This window comes from Anolis sagrei, chromosome X (genome assembly GCF_037176765.1).
Source record: "Anolis sagrei isolate rAnoSag1 chromosome X, rAnoSag1.mat, whole genome shotgun sequence".
NCBI lineage: Eukaryota > Metazoa > Chordata > Lepidosauria > Squamata > Dactyloidae > Anolis > Anolis sagrei.
In genome coordinates this window covers 90738780-90759971 of record NC_090034.1, presented here as the reverse complement: position 1 = coordinate 90759971, position 21192 = coordinate 90738780, and the positions used below count along the sequence as shown (strand labels likewise).

Below are 21192 nucleotides of genomic sequence, written 5' to 3'. Positions count from 1 at the left end.
GGGTGAAACATTCTGACTGACATCCAAGAAGGCAAATTAGCAGCATGTTTGTCTTTTTTGCTGTATGTAAATGGTCCCAGAAAGTGTTACTCCTTCTGCCTCCCTATCTCACCTACCTTTGTATAAGGTCAACAGTTGATAAGCCTGGAGAAAGGTATACATTTGCAAGGAATTCATGGTTCCATGCCATAGGCAACGCTAGAAGCAGCTACAAACGCTATGCAGGACCATTTTAGTTCAAGGTTCCCTCAAGGTCCTAGTAAGAAAGGGAAGCAATGGCAAATCAGTGCTGATTGGTGATTAGCATACAGAACTGCAACTTAGAAGGGCCAGAAAGACCCTGCTGTTCCTTAATCTGTGCACTCTCTTTCAGTCCAACCTTCCTTGATTTTTGTGACAAAATTGAGGCACATGTATGTTTATGACAAAAAACATTATGGAATATGTGGGATGAATATGAAGAAAGCTTGTGTCCATTGAAAATTGATTTTAAAAGTCCACGGACAACATGAAGACAACCAGGAGCAACTTCTGGGCCACTTTGGTTTTTGTGTCTGGGTGTAGACAAGCTCACAGTGATATTCTGTTAAATCAATTAAGGGAATAAACATTATTCATTCACCATAAACACTAGAGGCGTGCAAATGAATCGGAAGTGTTCGTTACTCAGAAGTAAATCGTATATTTTGTACTATCAATGCAACTTCTGATGCGCACATGTGGTACGTGCCCAACATTAAGAAACTGAACCTTCTCATTGTTTTGATTCTTAAGTTTAGATACCTTTGTAACTAGCTGCAACGCAGTTAAAATTCACACAACTTTGGTTAAGCCAAGAGAACATAAAGTGCTTAAAAAACAATTATTTTACATTGGAGTTTTGCCCGATTATCACCATGAGGAAAATGCTGTGGGCGAAACTAAACTTAATGGAGACTGAGAACACAACCATTTTAAATATAGTTTTGGAAAACGAGGCCCCCCAATGGCAGGTAATGCAAAAGGCCCTGCCGTAAACTACATTTCCCAGAATGCAGTTCTGCTGAAGACCCAAATGAGGGTTGAAGGACCCAAATGATAGCTGGCACTGCAGCTGCTGTGGTCTAGAGTTAGAATAATAATAATAATAATAATAATAATAATAATAATAATAATAATAATTAAAATTATTGAATCTGAAAGGAGGATTAAAGGAAGCAAGCATTAAGGAACTTTGGCAAAGCCAAGAGAATATAAAGGACTTTCAAAATTCTTCCTTTTACTTTGGACCATTGCTGTAAGAAAGACACTGTGGGGGGCAGCCAGCCAGCTATTTAGAGTCACTAATACATGAAAATATTGAATCTGCAAAGAGGACTAAAGTAATAGTATAAATCTGTGCTAAGTTAAAGTTCTGTGGTTGTGTGTCATAAGGCAGACGGACATTCAAGGGGATTGCTGTGGTCACTTTTGGGAGGATAAACTGTTTTGATCTAAACTTTTAAAAATCTCCAGAAATCTGTAGATGTGTGAAATTTTCTGAAACTTCTGGGAATTGATGCCCTGGTTATCTTGTGTACTGTATATAAAATTCAAGTAGTTTATAAAATCTTTGAAAATTTGCCACAAATCCGTGGATAAGCAAAATGTTATGAAACTTGATGGACAAAGAGTGGTAAATGTGTTCTACCACTGTAGCAAGTTTCATCCTAATAGCTTTAAAAATGAGGGTGATAGAAGCCCCTGAAATTTCCCCACTGACAGTGATGTTTTCCTTATTGTGCATGCACAATTGCCATTAATGAAGTAATTATGAAACTTCATTAGTCCTGTTAGAGTTCCAAAAATTACACCTCCAAAACATTAAAAACACTTTAGAAATGATGTGCCAGCACCTTCTAGATCCATGCCTAATAAACATGATGGATTGCCACCTTGTCGTGGTGAGGGGGTTTGCATGTGCCAATGAACATGCAGGCGTAACCACCGGAGTCATGCACTCCCAGGAGGGGCCACAGGGGAGGTTCCAGACCAAGCACAATCTGAAGATCTGAAGACCTCAATGGTGGATCAGGTGGAGGATAGCATAATACATGTTACAACGGCTGTGAAGGCGGAAAAAGGCTGCAACAGATTGAAAAGTCACTGCCGTGTTAACCATGCCACTGATTGGGACCTCCCTTTGTGAAGACAGTGTGTTGATCGGCTATGCACCGACCTCCACACATTAAAAAAAAAACTCACGCACAGGCGTCTTCCTAATAATAATAATAATATCAAGATCTCAAAATCAAACTGCAAAGGCTCTGGCATAAACCAGTGCAGGTGGTCCCAGTGGTCATTGGCACACTGGGTGCCGTGCCAAAAGATCTCAGCCAACATTTGGAAACAATAAACATTGACAAAATCACGATCTGTCAGCTGCAAAAGGCCACCTTACTTGGATCTGCGCGCATCATTCAGAGATACATCACACAGTCCAAGATGCTTGGGAAGTGTTTGACTTTTTTGATACAAAATCCAGCATATAGATCTCATTTGCTGTGACATACTGTGGTTTTGTGTCAGTAAAATAATAATAATAACAATAATAATAACAATAATAATAATAAAAACACACAAAGGAATCTGTATTCTCTGCAGACCTATTGAAAAGTGAACATATAATCTGATTCAGCCATAGGCTTCTTCTGTTCAGCGTCATTTTTAACGCTATGCAACGATCCTTCCTCAACATTGCTTCTTCTCGGTTGCCATTTTGGCTCTTCAATCCTTCCCAAACATCCATGCATCAGAAGTAGTGCATTAACAGAAGCTGGCCATCATCCTGATTCTGGGTAACACTTTTGGAATACAATGCTCTACAACCGAACCTGCGCATGCCTCTTCATCTCTCCCTGCAAGCATGGCAGTGTCTCCATGTGCTCCACAGCAACATGGGCAAGCATCCTTAAATATAGTTGTCTTTTCAATGTCTTCCTATTAAATAATTGTGCATACTACTTTCCAAGTTCTGTGAATGGCCTCCTCTGTGTCCTTTTATACTAAGGGTTCCTCAAGGTCTTTAGCTTGAGTATCTGGGTGAGTTTGCTCCAGGGTGAGATAACAAAGAAGGAGCATTTCAAGGTGAGGGGTTTTTTTTTTCTTTTCACTGGCTGTTTGTTTCCTTCTTTGCAGGCCTGTCACCTCCTGGTATCTGACTACAAAAAGCACGTAAGAGGACCCAGCTCGGTGGCACTTAGAACCACCCCTCATTCCTGGGAGAAAGTAGCACCTCTGGGAATTTATAAAAGGAGGACATCTAGGAAGGGTCACCTTTTAGCTTGCTGTACTGTGTAGCATTTACAAAGCCTCAAATACGCAAGACCCATTTGGGTCTCTCTTCTTGGCCTCAAAAAGGATCAGGACCAAGAAAACAAGATGGGGAAGGCGGTAAGGGTCTTTCTTTTTGCATCTATGTATCCCAGTGAAAAGGGAGGTTTGGGCTTTTTTCCATCACTGCTCGGACATGTTCTGTAAGGTAGTATCTGTTACCATGTGCCTTCAAGTAATTTCTGATTTGTGGAGTCCCTAAGGTGAATATATCATCGGATAGTCTTTGCAAGATTTGTTTAGAACCCTTTTCCAATTGCCTTCAAAGCCCAAAGTCACCCAGTGGGTTTCTGAGGTTGAGCAGGGACTGTTGTTATATTGTTTTCCCAGTATCAATCCACTATCCCACAATGGCGTCTTCAACTTTGTCTCTTTCACTCTAGTTATGAATATTTTGATTGCTTTCCTTCAGCACTCCTATTTATTTTGAAGACAGAAGGGCTAGCCGGATCCCTGGGATTGTTGTGTTGTTCTGTTTAGTTAGCAAAAAAAATAATATTGTAGTCTTGTCTAGTAAGGGAATAGAATAACATATTGAACAGTTTGTGAGGAGTTAAATTGGGTCTGATGTGAGAAAACCATCAAAGAGATCGGGAATAGATATTCAGATCTACCCATGTTTAATAGTTTCATGATACACATACTTCTGTTAAAGGTGGCTCACATCTCTAGTGTAAACAGCAGAAGCTTTTATGGATAGACAGAGAAAGTTTTCTATTACTGTATATAATCGAGTATAAGCTGACCCGACTATAAGACAAGGCAGCTAATTTTACCACAAAAAAACTGGGAAAACATATTGACTCGAGTATAAGCCAAGGATGGGAAATGCAGCAGCTACTGTTAAATTTCAAAATAAAAATAGATGTCAATAAAATTACACTAATTGAGGTATCAGTAGGTTAAATGTTTTTGAATATTTACATAAAACTGTAATTTAAGATAAAGACTTTCCAACTCTGATTAAATCATTATTCTAACCTTCTTCAATGTAAATGTGCTTACGTATCCTTCCAATAATCACCATAGTTTATTTGAACTATACATTTTGAGGAAAATAATGTGTGTATGTATAAGGAAAAGTGGAAAAGACTGGAGCCAAAAGAGAAGGAGAGAAAAGTGCATGCTGCACTGATAGAGGAGGGGAGGAAGGTGTGTGTTGTGCGAGAGGAGGTGAGGAAGGAGAGCTGGGTGGTGTGTGGAGAGTTGAGGGTCCTGGCAGTAAGGCGTGGGGCTGAAAGAAGCCCTTATTTTAGGCCTATGTCTTCCCGCCAGAACCCTCACCCGAGTATAAGCTAAGGAGGTTTTTTTCAGCCTAAAAAAGGTTGAAAGGCTAGGCTTATACTCGAATATATGCAGTATTTATTTAGTATATTTTTGTCCTGCTGTTGGTGGGAGCTGCGGTGGTACAATGGGTTAAACCCTTGTGCTGGCTGAACTGCTGACCTGAAGCTCAGCGGTTCAAATCCACATGATGGTGTGAGTTCCTGTCTGTCAGCTCTAGCTGCCCATGCGGGGACATGAGAGAAGCCTCCCACAGGATGGTAAAACATCTGGGTGTCCTCTGGATAATGTCCTTGCAAATGGCCAATTCTCTCTCACCAGAAGCAATTTGCAATTTTTCAAGTTGCTTCTGACACAATAAAAAAAAATCCTGCTGTTAATATCTCCTGAAGTCAGACACATTAATAATTTTTAAGAAGACATCATTAAGCTTCCAAATGACAACAGTAACCATAAAGAAAGAGGAGATAAGGAATATCTGTTCTTTAAACTAAACTATGTGCTGTAAGGTGGAATTTATATGGTGTTCTGTCAGAGTTTTCAAAATATATTTTTCCAGGCACCAGCTTTCAAAATCCTCCTAACCAGCATGGAGATTCCTAGTGATGCAATCTGAAAAAGTTGTCAAAAGCAGGTGAAATGTCAGGAGAGAATGCTTCTGGAACATAGCCATACAGCCCGAAAAACCTACAACACCCAATCAAGTTAATCTTTTAAAAAGCCACTTGCTTGTATAAGGATTTATTTGATTCATTGGAAATTGTTGTTGAGTGCCTTCCCCTTTAATGCCGACTTATGACAACCCTAAGGCGAATCCATCATGGGGTTGTCTTTGCAAGATTTTTTCATGGGAAGTGTACCATTGTTGCCCTCTAATGCTGAGAGATTGTGTCTTGTCCAAGGTCACCCAGCAGGTTTTGATGGCCAAGTAGGAATTTAAACCAAGGTCTCATAGACTCTTAGTCCAATCATCAGTATAGCACATTGGCATTTTTATTAATATGTGCATTCTATTTTAAAATAGGGTAAAAGGTAAAGGCTTCCCCTTGACATTAGTTGTGTCCAACTCTGGGGGGTGATACTTATCTCTGTTTCTAAGCTGAAGAGCCGGTGCTGTTCGTAGACGCCTCTTAGGTCATGTGGCCAGCATGACTGCATGGAGCGCTGATACTGTTCCATTATCCAGGTTGAGGCCACTAGGAGGTGCTAGAGAAAGAAAGATAGTCCTTTATGGGGGGATTTCAAAGAGGAAAACCATTTTTCCTCTTTCAAATCCCCCCATTTTCCTCATTTTTGCTGGTTATTCCCCCCTTCCCCCTTTTTGTATCATAAACAAGGGTTATTTCTACAATGGTGACATGGGTGGGGGAAATAACAGGAAAACTGGGGGAAATGGTTTTGCTCCTTCACCCTCCACCCCATAAAGTGGACTATCCTTCTCTCTCTAACACCCCCTTGTGGCCTCCACACAGATAATGGAACAGAACCTAAAATAATTTGATATATCTATTCCTGACTTATCGATTTGATTGGTTGTTTTGAGTCATATCTTATGAAGGTTTTTCTTGTTTGATCACTTGCCAGGGAATCTCTTTTGGTCTTGGTACCCTGCAACCTATCTAATTATTTTTGTATCATCATGTATAAGTCAATCTCATACATAAGTTGAGGGCATGTCTGGGAGCCAAAATTATGGATTTTGATATGAGTTGTGAATAAGTTGAGGGTCAATCTGCAGAGGAGAAAGCACCAGCCCTGCCTTAAGGGGCCAGAAATAGTTACTGCCACTGTCATTTTCCTATCCAGTGATTCAAGGCTTGGTATAATGCTAGATAGGTAATATTTCTGTTACTTTGTTGTGTCTTTCTCCTGGGGCAGACTAAGTGCAAGAGTGGCTTACTCATGAGTAAACAAGTGAAAGCACACTGGCCCCTTTTGCTATCTTCACCATGGCACGAGTTTCTGGTGGTTCAATGGGTTAAACACTTGCGTCTGCAGGACTGCTGACAAAAAGGTTTGGGGTTCGAATCCGGGGAGCAAGGTGAGCTCCTGTCTGTCAGCTCCATCTTCTCATGTGGGGACATGAGAGAAACCTCCCATAGGATGGTAAAATATCTGGGCACCACCTGGGCAACATCCTTGCAGATGGCCAGTTCTCTCACACCAGAAGCGACTTGCAATTTCTCAAGCCATTCTTGACATAAAAAAAAAAAACAATGGCAGAAAAGCACCAAAAAGCTACTGCCAACATGAGCATTTTTTTTTCAAGTGAGCATTATATGGATAAGGTCAGAAGACAATTGCACTGACCTGGGCATAAGTCAGCCTAAGTTTTGGAGTCATTTTTAAAGTACATATAGTATGGTGGTATGTATACTTTAAAAGGGAAAGACTGCGGGAACAGCAACATGAAAGAAATAAGGTGCCATAGAAATGATTGCTTCAAGCTAGCAGATGTTGCCTGCTGTTCCTCACTATGATTGTATGAGCTTGAGGAAAGAGCTACCACTATTGTAACACACCAAAACAACTTGGCCTTTGTCTTCTACAGTTTATTTATTTACTATATTTATATACCGCCCTTCTCAGCCCACAGGCAACTCAGGGCGGTTTACAATCAACACCAAAAACATAAAATACAATTAAAACAGTTAAAATACATTAAAAATAGTTCCAAGAGCCCTTTCTACCTTGGAAGGTAAAGTGACCTTCAGCAGATCATAGAATCATAGAAACATAGAATCATGGAGTTGGAAGAGACCTCATGGGCCATCCAGTCCAACCCCCTGCCAAGAAGCAGCAAAATTGCATTCTAAGCACCCCCGACAGATGGCCATCTAGCATCTGTCTAAAAGTCTCCAAAGAAGGAGCCTCCACTACACTGGTGCATCAATCAGATGTTCCTCTGATTGATGCACCATGAAAACAAGCTTGATTGCCTATTCTTTCTCTTTAGACTAGTGAACTGTGGAGTCACTTTGTCATTTGGAAGTTCATCTGTATCTGGTTTAGGGTCTTTATCATTTATTTATTTTATTTATTTATTTAGAACTTTTATATACCAGTCTTCTCATCTCAACGAGGGACTCAGGTCAGTTTACAACAAGGGGGTTCATACACAATAGTTTAAAAACATCACATCAATAATACACTAATATAAACACATTAAAGTACTATCATATAATTATATAAAGCCAAGTCGTTAGCATAAAAATCACTATTCATCCACATCCGTCCGTGTGGTCAAAAGCCATTGCCTCACTCATCAAATGCCAGCTTCCAAAGCCATCCGTTTCTGGGAATGTAGGCTCTCAACATGTGGGCAATGTTGTTGTCCAAAACAAAACCTCATTTTTAATACAAATCCATCCAGTTATTTATTAGGAATCTAGGCATTTGCCCAGTCAGGATTCCCATGAAAGTGGATTTTGTATTTCTGGGAGTTGTAGGCCAAAAACATCTGGGGACCCCAGGACCCCACTGTGCTAATCCATCTAGTTGTATTCATGTGATGTGGTAAACATAAACAAGCATTACTTTTATCTCCATAGAGTTCATTTTGGCTCTTCATATTTTCTTCTTCCTTGAAAATGGTCATAAATATTTTATATTTACATGAAATACCATAGAATCATAGTGTTGGAAGAGTCCTCATGGGCCATCCAGTCCAACCCCCTGCCAAGAAGCAGGAAATTTGTATTCAAAGCCATCCAGCCTCTACTTAAAAGCCTCCAAAGAAGGAGCCTCTACCACACTCCAGGGCAGAGAGTTCCACTGTTGAACAGCTCTCACAGTCAGGAAGTTCTTCCTAATGTTCAAGAATCTCCTTTCTTGTAGTTTGAAGCCATTGTTCCAAGTCCTAGTCTCCAGGGCAGCAGAAAACAAGCTTGCTCCCTCCTCCCTATGACTTCCCCTCATCATATCTCCTCTCAGCCTTCTCTTATGAAGCCTAAACACACCCAGCTCTCTAAGCCACTCCTCATAGGGCTTGTTCTCCAGACCCTTGATCATTTGGGTCACTCTTCTGGACACATTCCAGCCTGTCAACATCTCTCTTTAATTGTGGTACCCAGAATTGGACACAATATTCTAGATGTGGTCTAACGAAGGCAAAATAGAGGGTAGCATGACTTCCCTGGATCTAGACACTAGACTCCTATGTATGCAGGCCAAAATCCCATTGGCGTTTTTAGCCACCGCATCACATTGTTGGCTCAGTAACAAAGGTTATCATGTTTATGTTTATTCTATGTCGCAGATCACACATTGCTGGAAGAAAAAATGTCTTAAAATAAAGAAATAATCATGCAAATTCCTTGGGGTTTGTTTTCCTGTTTCAGGACAAGTATGATATGTACTCGGTGGAAATGGAGAAGCACTCCGGTGGGGAGATGGATGTGAAAATCAAGTCGAAGAAGACCAAAGGAGCAAAGAAGAAGGAGAAGCTGGAAAATATGAAGAAAGAGATGGTTGTGGTGAGTTGCTGGCTAACAATTGTTCTGAGACACTTTCAAGGGTGTAACATGATTGAGGGAATGGAATCCTCTCACTTTCATTTCCAGGATATTTTATTTATTTATATATTTGTGTATTACTTCATAATCTCTTCCACCATTCACCAAGCAGGTTGTCTAAATTTTCTAAATTATTCAGCCCCCGGTGCCGCAATGGGTTAAACCCTTGTGCCAGCAGGACTGCTGACTGAAAGGTCGGCAATTCGAATCCAGGGAGCGGATGAGCTCCAGTCTGTCAGCTCCAGCTTCTCATGCAGGAACATGAGAGAAGCCTCCCAGGGGATGGTAAAACATCTGGGTGCCCCCTGGGCAACATCCTTGCAGACAGCCAATTACCTCACACCAGAAGCAACATGCAGTTTCGAAGTCACTCCTGACATGAAAAAAAAATCTTTTTGAGCATGCTATATACTTATCTGATTAAATATTTAACAGAAGCCTAATTGCTTAGTGTTTTAAATCCATTGTAAGGGAATGTAGGCTTAAAAAGAAATGGAGAGTTGACTTCCTGATATCACAAATACTAGGCAATCAGTGCTGTTTGCACCCAGTAAACATCATCAGGAACAGAAAAACATGCCTTTTCACAATAGCCCCTAATTGTTCTTCGACTGTTTAAATTGCATATCTCTTAAACTATGGGTGCTTCTATACTGTAGTATTAATGCAACTCAACACCACTTTAACTGCCATGGCTCAATGCTGTGGAATCATGGGAGTTGTAGTTTTCCAAAGTCTTTAGTCTTCTCTTCCATCAAACTACAACTTTTAGGATTCCATAGTATTGAACCATGGCAGTTAAAGTGTTTTGGAAAAATGGCATTCATAACCTTTTTGAAATGCATGACCTTGTTAGAAGTCAACCCTCTGAAAAAGTGATGTTAACATGCTTTCATGTTTTGGCACACAGGTAAATCAGTTGTTAAACTAATAAACATTGTCTTTGAACTGCCAGGGACAAAGACATGCCACTGCGCACAAAAAAACATATACTTAGCTAGCAGAGTTTTGAAAATGTTTCTTTGAAGTTGAAATTGAAATTGCAGTTGCCCAAAACATATACTCTCCCTTGAAACCTCTCAATTTAAAATATGTACCCAGAGACAAATAATAATAATAATAATAATAATAATAATAATAATAATAATAACACTTTATTTATTTTCCACCCTTCTCACCCCGAAGGAGACTCAGGGCAGGTCACAGTACATACACACGGCAAACATTCAATGCCACTTTGTATAGACTATACACAGAACAGAAGGAGGTGCCATGGAAAGTTGGGCTTAAGTCCGGGGGGTGCTCTTGCTCTATCCTCTATGATGAAGAGCCATCAGGACTTCCTCCTTTCTTTTGGTCGCCCAGCATATTCTGATCTTTTTTCTTTATGCGTCGTAAAACACCTCCCCCGCTTTTTAAGCGGTCCCTAATATTTCTAATCACAGCTAAAGCTGTTTTCGAATTGCTTAGGTAAACAATGAGCTAGTCTGACTGTTGGCAGCTCATGCTAACCTGGGGGTTCAAACTTGCAACCTTTTGGTTGATAGATCTTATAACTGCTGATAATTTACCAGCTGTGCTAAAACTCCGGCCTGGAGGTTTAGCACAAAAAAACATATCTTGTTTTCTCATAAATATCTTGTATTAATTCAGCATATAGGCATATTTCTTGTTAGAGTTCAGTTATAGATTGGATGTTGTTTCTCTGTGTTGAGATCACAGGGCATCATTCTTAATCCATAGTCCATAGTCCAAAGTCTTTACATATACATCTTATAAAAGTCCAAATCGTATAACTGTACTCACTGCTTCTCAAATCAAACATATAGTAAACTGTTCCTGCATAAGTCCAAATGACATCTACTTCTATTGAAGACCAAAAACATGCCTGCTTTTGAAATGGCAGGGAAATAGGTTTTGAGGAAAGGAGAGATATTTACCAAGAGACATCCTTTCTGGAGATCAGAAAAGGTACGGGTTTATTTCCAGCTGGCGACTCTGGTGTGGAGTCAACTCCCAAAACCACCAGAGCCCCGATCAAGGTGTGGACTGGCCTTTTATAGTCTCCAATCGGAATGAAACAAAGAACATACGTCTTCATACAATCATCATCATCCCTACGTCATCCTGGCATCATAAGAATATCAGGTTCCAACCTCCAACATGCAAAAAGCATGTCTGTGTGTCTAGCTGGAGAGCAAGCATGTCTGTGTCCCTCCTCCCTCTTGGCTGTGCTTACAGTCATCCATCAAAGGAGCCCTCTGACTTGTCAAGAGGCTTCTTACTTAGAGCCTAGATGTACCAGCCTGTGTCTTATCTCTCTTCTGGAATGCATGCCCCCCTTCCTCTTCAGCCCCTTTTGGAGACAAGCCGCTTGCTTGCCTGTCAGCTACACAGAGGGAACTAGATTTTCCTATACATTTAAAGTACATATGATTTTTATGCATCAATCAATCAATAAATATCCATTTTTCCAATATCTCCTCATCACTTTCATTAAAGTCCAAAAGCATACTGATAACAAAATGGAGTCTTGAGTCTGAACATGCTCAGTACAATCACATGTCTGTAGCCCCTGTCAAACTAGCAAATCAATATATACATACAATACAGGTTAGCAAATATATACATCAACAAACAAACAAACAAATAATGAAGGCTTGGAAGGTTGCTATTTCCAACAAAGTGGTGTCGAACTGCATGAATTCTGCTATGTAGTTGCACCCTATGTTCTTTTACCTGTGCCATTACAAATCCATTGATTTTACAGAAACATGTAGTAATACACAACCATTGAATCTTTTCATCTTGTGCCTATTCTGCTTTTTTTAGGATGATCACGAATTGTCTGTGGAGGACTTGGAGCTGAAGTATCGAACCAGTGTCACGAAGGTGATGCCCTCATTTAAAAGGGTTCAAATGATGGGGTTGTCCACATTTATTATTAGGAATGGAGAAATTTAAAAATCACATTTTATTGTATGGGCCAGCACAATTTAATAATATGCTAGTTTTGTCCCAGATCCATGCAAATTCTTTTCATCCCTGGAAAAAACCCATACATACTTTTCTGTGCATTTATATGTTCAATAATTTCTCCATTGAATAGGTTGGGGAGTTTCAATGGTATCAGAGACATCTACAGGGCTCATGGTGGGCTGCAATCCTGCTACCAAATATCTGTTTGAGAGATGTCCAAACCTGAAAACCAGGCCCTCACTTCCAATTTCTTAAAAATAACTTCATCCTTTTGATGAACCGATAACATGGACTTTGTGATAGAGGGAAAATGTAAACACTAAAGTTTCCAGCTTATTCTGACTATTAAACAGAGCTTTGATGAGATAGGAATCAAAGCAAAGGAGGACTCACATGCAACCTATGGTCCATGTTTTGCTGCTCACAAAGGACCCCTCCAGACAGGTCCTATATCCCAGGATCTGATCCCAAATTTTCTGTTTATCCCAGATTATCTGGCAGTGGGGACTCATATAAGCCACTTCAAAGCAGAAAACCTGGGATCGGATCCTGGGATATAGGGTCTGTCTGGAAGGCCCCAAAGAGGAGCATTTTAGAAGAGGATTTTCTGATGGTCCTGTCTGCATTTTTCTTTGTTTCCAGGGCTTGAACAGCACAGTAGCCGGGGAGATCTTTCTTCGTGATGGTCCCAATGAGCTGAAGCCCCCCAAGGGTACTCCGGAGTATGTGAAGTTTGCCCGTCAGCTGGCTGGAGGGCTACAATGCCTCATGTGGGTGGCAGCTGCTATCTGCCTCATTGCCTTTGGCATCCAATGCGGGCAAGGGGATCTTACTAGTGCAGACAATGTAAGTACCAGAAGAGGACCATGAAAGAAGCAAAAACAGTGGCAAGGGATCCACCTTATCAACCTTACAATTAGTAGCATTTATGTCCTATCCGTCAGCTGATCTCTTTCACCAGTTTTACATAACAGTACCTCCATGAAGTTAACCAGGCATGGAGGGCAGTGACAGGTCCAAGGTTGCCAAGTTTCACTCATGGCAGATCTCTATTTTTTAAGTTGCCTTAAGGTGGTTATTAAATTAATATTTTTATCAATGTAATATTTCGCTTTGTGGGTAGATTTTGTACTTTTAATACAAACATGTCATTTATCTATGATCACCAAAAAAACTCATGGCAAAGCTCTAGTCCTTGGAGACAATACTTTGCTACTGACAACAATAAAAAGGACAAAACTGGTGAGGGGTGTGGGCAAGTAGGAGGCCAAAATCAAAACAGTAATTGACTACTATCCACTGCTGGAAGTCATAAATCAAATGATGTGTAGTCTGCCAGGAGGCTCAGAACCCTAAACCGATCTCTACCACAACTGCCTCCCCCTCCCTTTAAGGTAAAGGTTAAGGTTTCCCCTTTACATTAAGTCTAGTTGTGTCTGACTCTGGAGGGTAGTGCTCATCTCCATTTCTAAGCTGAAGAGCCGGCGTTGTCCACAGACATCTCCAAGGTCATGTGGCCAGATTCGAACCACTGACTTTTCAGTTGGCAAGTTCAGCAGCTCAGTGATTTAACCCACTGCCCCACCGGAGGCTCCTCTTCCCTTTACCAAGGCACTCGTGTCTGGTGCTATACCAATCTGGCATGAAAGCCAGCTTGGGTTTTCCCAACAGCACAAAATGATTCACATACTCCAAAAATGATATTTGCAGATAGGCAGTGAAAGGACCTAGCTGGTGCAGTATGAAAAAATGATAGACTGACAGTAACTTTTTGCTTCTTTGTCCATCTTTGCCGATTTATGTAGCTCTACCTGGCAATTGCCCTCATTGCTGTGGTGGTTGTGACTGGCTGCTTTGGGTATTACCAAGAATTCAAAAGCACCAACATCATTGCAAGCTTCAAGAATCTAGTGCCACAGGTAAAGACAAAACCCCGAGTACTCGCACACTGGCAAATGAATGAAAGATAGTGTTAAGAAATGGGTGGGTAGGGACAGCAAGAGTGGATTCAGCTATAATACTTGTTGTAAAGTAGTGCAGTCTGAACATAATGTTAAATTTCAAAAAGTTTTTGAATACTAGAACCAGTTGTAGAAACATCTACTGAATCTTTTCACACTGGGTGCTCATGTTGCACTCCCCAATTCCAAAGGTCTGAGAAAAGATATCCTGGGAAGTGGGATTGTGGTTTTTGCTCTAGAGCAGAAGTCCACAAAATAAGGTCGATGGGCTGGATATGGCCCTCCAAGGCCATTTACATGGCCCTTGCCTTAACTTTTAGACCAGTGGTTCCCAACCTGTGGTCTGTGGACCACCAGTGGTCTACAAGAACTAAAATATGGTCCATGGCTTCACCGTTACTACACAGTTGCAATGAGAGCAATTGGTCTCATGAAACCCTCTTATACACTTATAGTGCCGAGGCTTATTAAACATGGTTTTTTGTGGGCAAGCATCCTATAGTGCAGTAATTTCCAACCAGTGGTCCACAAGAACAAAAATATGGTCTGTGGTCTCATCATTACTGCACTGTTGCCTTGAAACCATGCAGCAACGAGAACAACTGGTCTCGCAAAACCCTCTTATAGTGCCGAGGCAACAGGGATGTTAGAAGGAAAGACTACCCATGGAGATTACTACCACATCAACTCTAGATAATTAAATATGGTTTTATGCGGGCGAGCAGATGCCGACTACTGGATGGCATATATTCTGTATCAGAAACTAGAGCTGGTGTGGTCTATCCGATGCAACTTTCTGAATCAGCACCTCAAATAACCAAACCAAATCTAAAGTTGACCAAAAACCGATTCGTAACCCTTTTGGTACTAATGTTGGAGAGTAGTCCCTGGTCAAAGTGGTCCCTGTTCAAAAAGAAAGGTTGGGAAATACTGCTTTAGACTTAGGGTCATCCTAAGTCTGAAATGAATTGAAGACAGACAAGAACAACAACAACAAACTATCTTAACTAGTTTGACTATCTCATCAGCCAAAAGCAGGCCCACACATCCCATTGAAATACTGATGTTTATGTTGGTTAAAATTGGTCTTCATTTGAAATATTGTATTGTTCTTTCATATTTTTTTGCATTACAAATAAGATATGTGCAGTGTGCGTAGGAATTCATTTACATTTTTCTCAAACTATAGTCCGGGCCCCACCGATGTGCCCTGTGAACTGGAACATCTGCTTAAAAGGTTTGAGGACCCCTGCTCTAGAGTCTTCTGTTGCTTTGTAATGAGACCAGGAATAAGAAAAGCAACACAATTATGTTGGATCCCTTCCCTATTTTGTAGCTAAACACACTGTTTTGTCATGCAGAACAATTCCCAGATTGAAACCTTGGTTTTAAGTGTTGCCAGTCAAAGCAGACAATATTGCTTTGGATGGAGACATGAAGAAAACACCTTTAGTGCCAAACCCCAAGTGACAGTCTGTCCCCCATTATTTTTCTTCTTTCTTCCAACCACAGCAAGCCACAGTGATTCGAGATGGGGACAAGTTCCAGATCAATGCCAATCAGCTAGTAGTAGGTGACCTGGTGGAGATCAAAGGGGGAGACCGGGTGCCAGCAGACATCAGGATCATCACTGCCCAAGGGTGCAAGGTAACCAAGTCCTGCATGGGGAAAACCGATGTTCATGATACTCATTACATCATAGTGTGAGAAAATGTGCTGCCATTGCCCTCTGCAGGGAGAACATTTTGTGAAAGGAGAGAAGAGATTCTTTAGGAAAGCAATTTATGTCACTTAGTTACTAGAAGCCCCCTGTGGCACAATGGGTTAAACACTTGTGCCGGCAAAACTGCAGACCAAATCCAGGAAGCAGGGTGAACTCCCATCTGTCAGCTTCAGCTTCTCATCCAGAGACATGAGAGAAGCCTCCCACATGATGGTAAAACATCCAGGCGTCTCCTGGCAATGTCCTTGCAGACAGCCAATTCTCTCACACCAGAAGTGACTTGCAGTCTCTTGAGTCTCTCCTGACATTAAAAAAAACTAAGTTACTTGGTATACAAAAAAGCTAGCTATCCACATATTATCAATATTTACATCTGCATCACAAATACATTCCCAGCTAACTGTTCACAATGGCTACGATAACAACATAAACAACATTTATTATGGTTCACAGACCCAGCAGTGAACACACTTACGCACTATATTCATATAATGAATATAAAATTATGTGATAGACAACTGTATAGCAAGCTCTCTGTCTATGTATATCATATCATTCTATATTGTTATATAATATTCAACTCAAATTTGGGGAGTGGGGTGACCTCCCGTCTGTCAGCTCCAGCTTCCTATGCAGGGACATGAGAGAAGCCTCCCACAGGATGGTAAAATATCCGGGCGTCCCCTGGGCAATGTCCTTGTTTTTAAGGTTGATCAATTCTCTCACACCAGAAGTGACTTGCAGTTTCTCAAGTTGCTCCTGACCCAAAAAATATAATAATATTCAACAGTGAGGGGGAACAAGTAGTACTCCAGGTATTATTGAACTCTTCATCTATTATAGTTAGTGGTGAGGATGATGAAAACCGTATTCCAACAACATCTAGAGGGCTTTACAGTCACCCATTCATAATACACAGTATACGTCAGATTGAGTCCTGATCTAGTTATATGTAGAATGACTTCAATTGTTCCCTATCAAGGGAGTGTATTTTGTTTGAGAATGAAAACCAAAGCCATATGCAAAACTCTTCTATATGAAGGGATGTGTGTGCACGATTCCATTGGTTGCACATGAATTTGGCTTTAATGTATGTCTCCTTTGGGTTATTTCTTTCCCCAGGTAGATAATTCCTCTTTGACAGGAGAATCAGAACCCCAAACAAGAGCCCCAGAATGCACCCATGAGAGTCCCTTGGAAACCAGGAACATTGCCTTCTTCTCGACCATGTGCTTAGAAGGTAAGAAGGAGTGATTTCTGTAGAGAGAACGCTGGATTCATGTGGGAAGCTGGTTCATGGTCACCCCCAGTCCCTGTGGATCCACAGACAAAGTTTGCAGGGGAGAAAATATGGAGACTTAAGGTGCAAAGAATTTGGAAGGTACCATTTTCCCCTTTGGCAGGAAAGCATTTCTTTGTGGGGGTGATGAATAATGAATATTCTTCATGTTCCTAAGATGGAAATCCTCCAGCCTTGTGGACCAAACTACACAAGACACCTATTTTTTATTTGGATTTGCCATTTACAAATGCACCTGGGTGTCCTCCAACTTTGCCAAAAGTGAAGCAAAGGCCCACAATAATCACCAGAACTCAATGAATGATGTGGAGACATCCAGCAGTAAATTCAAGATGAGTCCAAGTTGTCCTGCCCATGTTGACTTGCCCTTGGTTATGTTTTGTATGAAACTCACCCCATGCTTTGAAATGTAGTTCCCCAAAGCAAAATGTGAAAAATTATCCTGCATATTTACTATTTTTGTGCAGAATTAGGCAACCAATATCCTTTTTTTCCACCCTTAGGCACAGCTACAGGCATCATCATTAGCACTGGTGATCGCACCATCATTGGACGTATTGCTAGCTTGGCTTCAGGAGTAGAGAATGAGAAAACGCCCATTGCCATTGAGATCGAGCACTTTGTGGATATTATCGCTGGCTTGGCCATCTTTTTTGGTGCCACCTTCTTTGTTGTCGCTATGGTGATCGGCTACCCCTTCCTCAAAGCCATGGTGTTCTTCATGGCCATTGTGGTGGCTTATGTCCCTGAGGGTCTTCTGGCAACGGTCACAGTAAGTATTCCTCTCCATCCAGGTGACAAAAACATCATGTGCTAGATCAGTGGTTCTCAACTTGTGGGTCCCCAGATGTTTTGGCCTTCAACTCCCAGAAATCCTAACAGCTCGTAGACTGTGTTGTTGAAGGCTTTCATTGCCAGAATCACTAGGTTGCTGTAAATTTTTCAGACTGTATGTCCATGTTTCAGAAGCATTCTCTCCTGACATTTCACCTGCATCTATGGCAATCTCTGAAGATGCCTACCACAGATGCAGGTGAAACGTCTGGAGAGAATGCTTCTGGAACATGGCCATACAGCCCCAAAAACATACAGTAACCCAGCTGGAAAACTGGCTGGGATTTCTGGGAGTTGTGTGCCAAAACACCTGGGGACTCACAGGTTGAGAACCATTGTACTAGATGGACAAGTGACCTCAAAAGACAGCTTCATTCACTCATAATATCATATGATATTTTCATCCCAAGTTACCTTCCCCCCCCCCTTTTTTTTTCTTCTTCTTCTTCTTCAGGTGTGTCTTTCCCTCACAGCCAAGCGTCTGGCCAGGAAAAACTGCGTGGTAAAGAACCTGGAGGCTGTAGAGACGCTGGGCTCGACTTCCGTCATTTGCTCTGATAAAACTGGAACCCTTACACAGAACCGTATGACAGTCTCCCATCTTTGGTTCGACAACCACATCCATACAGCAGACACGACAGAAGACCAGTCAGGTATAGAGCTATATTTAGCAAAGAGAGTCATGCCACAAGGACACAAGACAGAGCTGGCTGTTGAGGCAACATAAATCTTACTTACTTACTTACTTACTTACTTACTTACTTAGGTTATTCCTTGTTGTACGAGTAGGATAGTCTTCCAAGATCAATGTACTGGTGGGTCCGCAGGTGACTGTGGAGTCCTATCCTTAATCTGCATCTTCGCCTGCAGTGAGGGCATTGTTTCCAGGTGGAAAGCGATCTCGTTCAGGGTTGGCTTGATGCGCCTTCCTCTTGGCACGTTTCTCTCTTTTGCCCTCCATTTGTGCCTCTTCAAATTCTACAGCACTGCTGATCACAACTGACCTCCAGCTGGAGCGCTCAAGGGCCAGGGCTTCCCAGTTCTCAGTGTCTATGCCAGGGTTTTTAAGGTTGGCTTTGAGCCCATCTTTAAATCTCTTTTCCTTCTCACCAACAATCCGTTTTCCATTCTTGAGTTTGGAGTAGAGCGACTGCTTTGGGAGACGGTGGTCGGGTGTCTGCACAACGTGGCTGGTCCAGCGGAGTTGATGCCGGAGGACCATCACTTCAATGCTGGTGGTCTTTGCTTCTTCCAGCACACTGATATTTTTCTGCTTGTCTTCCCAAAAGATTTGCTGGATTTTCCGGAAGCAGTGCTTATCTAATCGTTCCAGGAGTTGCATGTGACGTCTGTAGACAGTCCACGTCTCGCAGGCATATAGCAGAGTTGGGAGGACAATAGAATCATAAACAACATAAATCTATCTAAACTGGAAAAGGAGGGAGGCTTTTTATTTTACCCTAATACTCTAAAATAGTGGTTCTCAAACTGGGGTCTCCAGATGTTTGTGACCCACACCTCCCAGAAATCCCAGCCAATTTACCAGCTGTTAGGAATTCTGGGAATTGAAAACCAAAATCATCTGGGGAACAGAAGTTGACAAACTCTGCTCTAAAAGCACCAGATCCTCCCTGATCTTGGAAGATAAATAAGGTCAACTCTGGTTAGTACCTGGATGCTAAGGAAGTAACTGGAGAAGCCACCTCTTGAGTATTCCTTACCTTTAAAAAAAACCTTATAAAATTAGTGAGGTTGCCATGAGGAGTGGCTTAAAGAGCTGGTCATGTTTAGCCTGCAGAAGAGAAGGTTGAGATGAGACATGATGAGGACCATGGATAAACATGTGAGGGGAAGTCATAGTTAGGAAGGAGCAGGCTTGTTTTTTGCTGCCCTGGAGACTAGGACGCAGAACAATGGCTTCAAACTACAGGAAAGGAGATTCCACCTGAACATTAGTAAGAACTTCCTAACTGTGAGGGCTGTTCAGGAGTGGAACTCTCTGCCCCGTAGTGTGATGGAGGCTCCTTCTTTGGAGGCTTTTAAACAGAGGCTGGATGACCATCTGTTGAGGGTGCTTTGAATGTGTTTTTCCTGCTTCTAGGCAGAGGGTTGGACTGGATGGTCCGCGAGGTCTCTCCAACTTTATGATTTTACGATTCTATATGTTGACAGGTGACATGAAGGTGTGTACACACATACTTTGATTCAGAGCCTTATTCCCTGAAGTATATAATGTATAACCTCAGAAATCACACACGGGCCATAGGCGGAACAAGACTTAGTGAGGATTTGAGCCACTTCTTTCTCTCTCATATTTTTGCCACCCCCTATCTCTCTGTTTCTGTATCTGTCTTTGTCTGTCTCTCTCTCACTCCCCCCACCCCAACACTCTATTCATTCTCTTCACTAAAACTTGGGAGGAATATCTTGGTATTGAAAGCCCCCCCCCCCCTCTTGTTGGAGATTTTTGAATTTTTAATTTTTTGAGGTTGGGGGACTGCATTTCCCTGAAGTGGTGTTTGCATAGGAGCTACCCAAGCAGTCCAAGCTCTGTGAATACCCAGCACTATTCACAGCTAATATACAAAAACTTGTGCAGAAATAATATGGCCCTCCAGATGTTGCTGGACTGCTGTTCTTGGCATTTTTCACCACTGACTATATTCAGCAGGGATAAAAGGACTTAGTGTCCAATAAGTCTGGAGGGCTGTATGATTCTAAGCTCTTTCATAGAACCTTGTTAGATACCACAATTCTCTCTTTCTCTTCCAGGACAGAGTTTTGACCAGTCATCAGAGACATGGCGAGCACTCTGCAAAGTGGTGAGCCTTTGTAATCGGGCCTTCTTCAAGTCAGGCCAGGATGATGTACCCATTCCAAAGGTAAGGAATATCCAAGGCAAGTGAATATGGGTCTTCAGATAATGCCTTTAGCTCCTTCTTTGGAGGCTTTTAAGCAGATGCTGGATGGCCATCTGTCAGGGGTGCCTTGAAAGTGATCGTCCTACTTCTTGGCAGGGGGTTGGACTGGATGGCCCATGAGGTCTCTTCCAAATTGATGACTCTATGATTCTATACTTCCATGCTTTGGCTGAAGCTATTTAGACATGGATCTAGTCAACATCTATCTGGGAGACCAAGGCCCTCAACCTTGACTTCTGCTACCCATCCTGCCTGATGACCTAAATTGTGTCAGGTCTAAGACGCCTCTTATTATTACCCCCCCCCCCCAAAAAAAAACAGACAT

The 21192-nt window shown here is 41.7% G+C and overlaps 1 protein-coding gene across 1 annotated transcript in view; it reads left to right on the top strand.

Annotated features, from left to right (window-relative positions):
- The first annotated feature begins 3399 nt into the window (after window positions 1–3399).
- The window catches only part of LOC137094826 (potassium-transporting ATPase alpha chain 1), a 34943-nt gene continuing 17150 nt past the window's right edge, over window positions 3400–21192 (top strand). The window contains exons 1-10 of the mRNA XM_067460704.1: window positions 3400–3411; window positions 8976–9110; window positions 11982–12041; window positions 12771–12974; window positions 13934–14047; window positions 15602–15736; window positions 16935–17052; window positions 17616–17884; window positions 18401–18599; window positions 20719–20828. Coding sequence (XP_067316805.1) covers window positions 3400–3411; window positions 8976–9110; window positions 11982–12041; window positions 12771–12974; window positions 13934–14047; window positions 15602–15736; window positions 16935–17052; window positions 17616–17884; window positions 18401–18599; window positions 20719–20828 — 1356 coding nt within the window. The remainder of the gene's footprint in view (window positions 3412–8975; window positions 9111–11981; window positions 12042–12770; window positions 12975–13933; window positions 14048–15601; window positions 15737–16934; window positions 17053–17615; window positions 17885–18400; window positions 18600–20718; window positions 20829–21192) is intronic.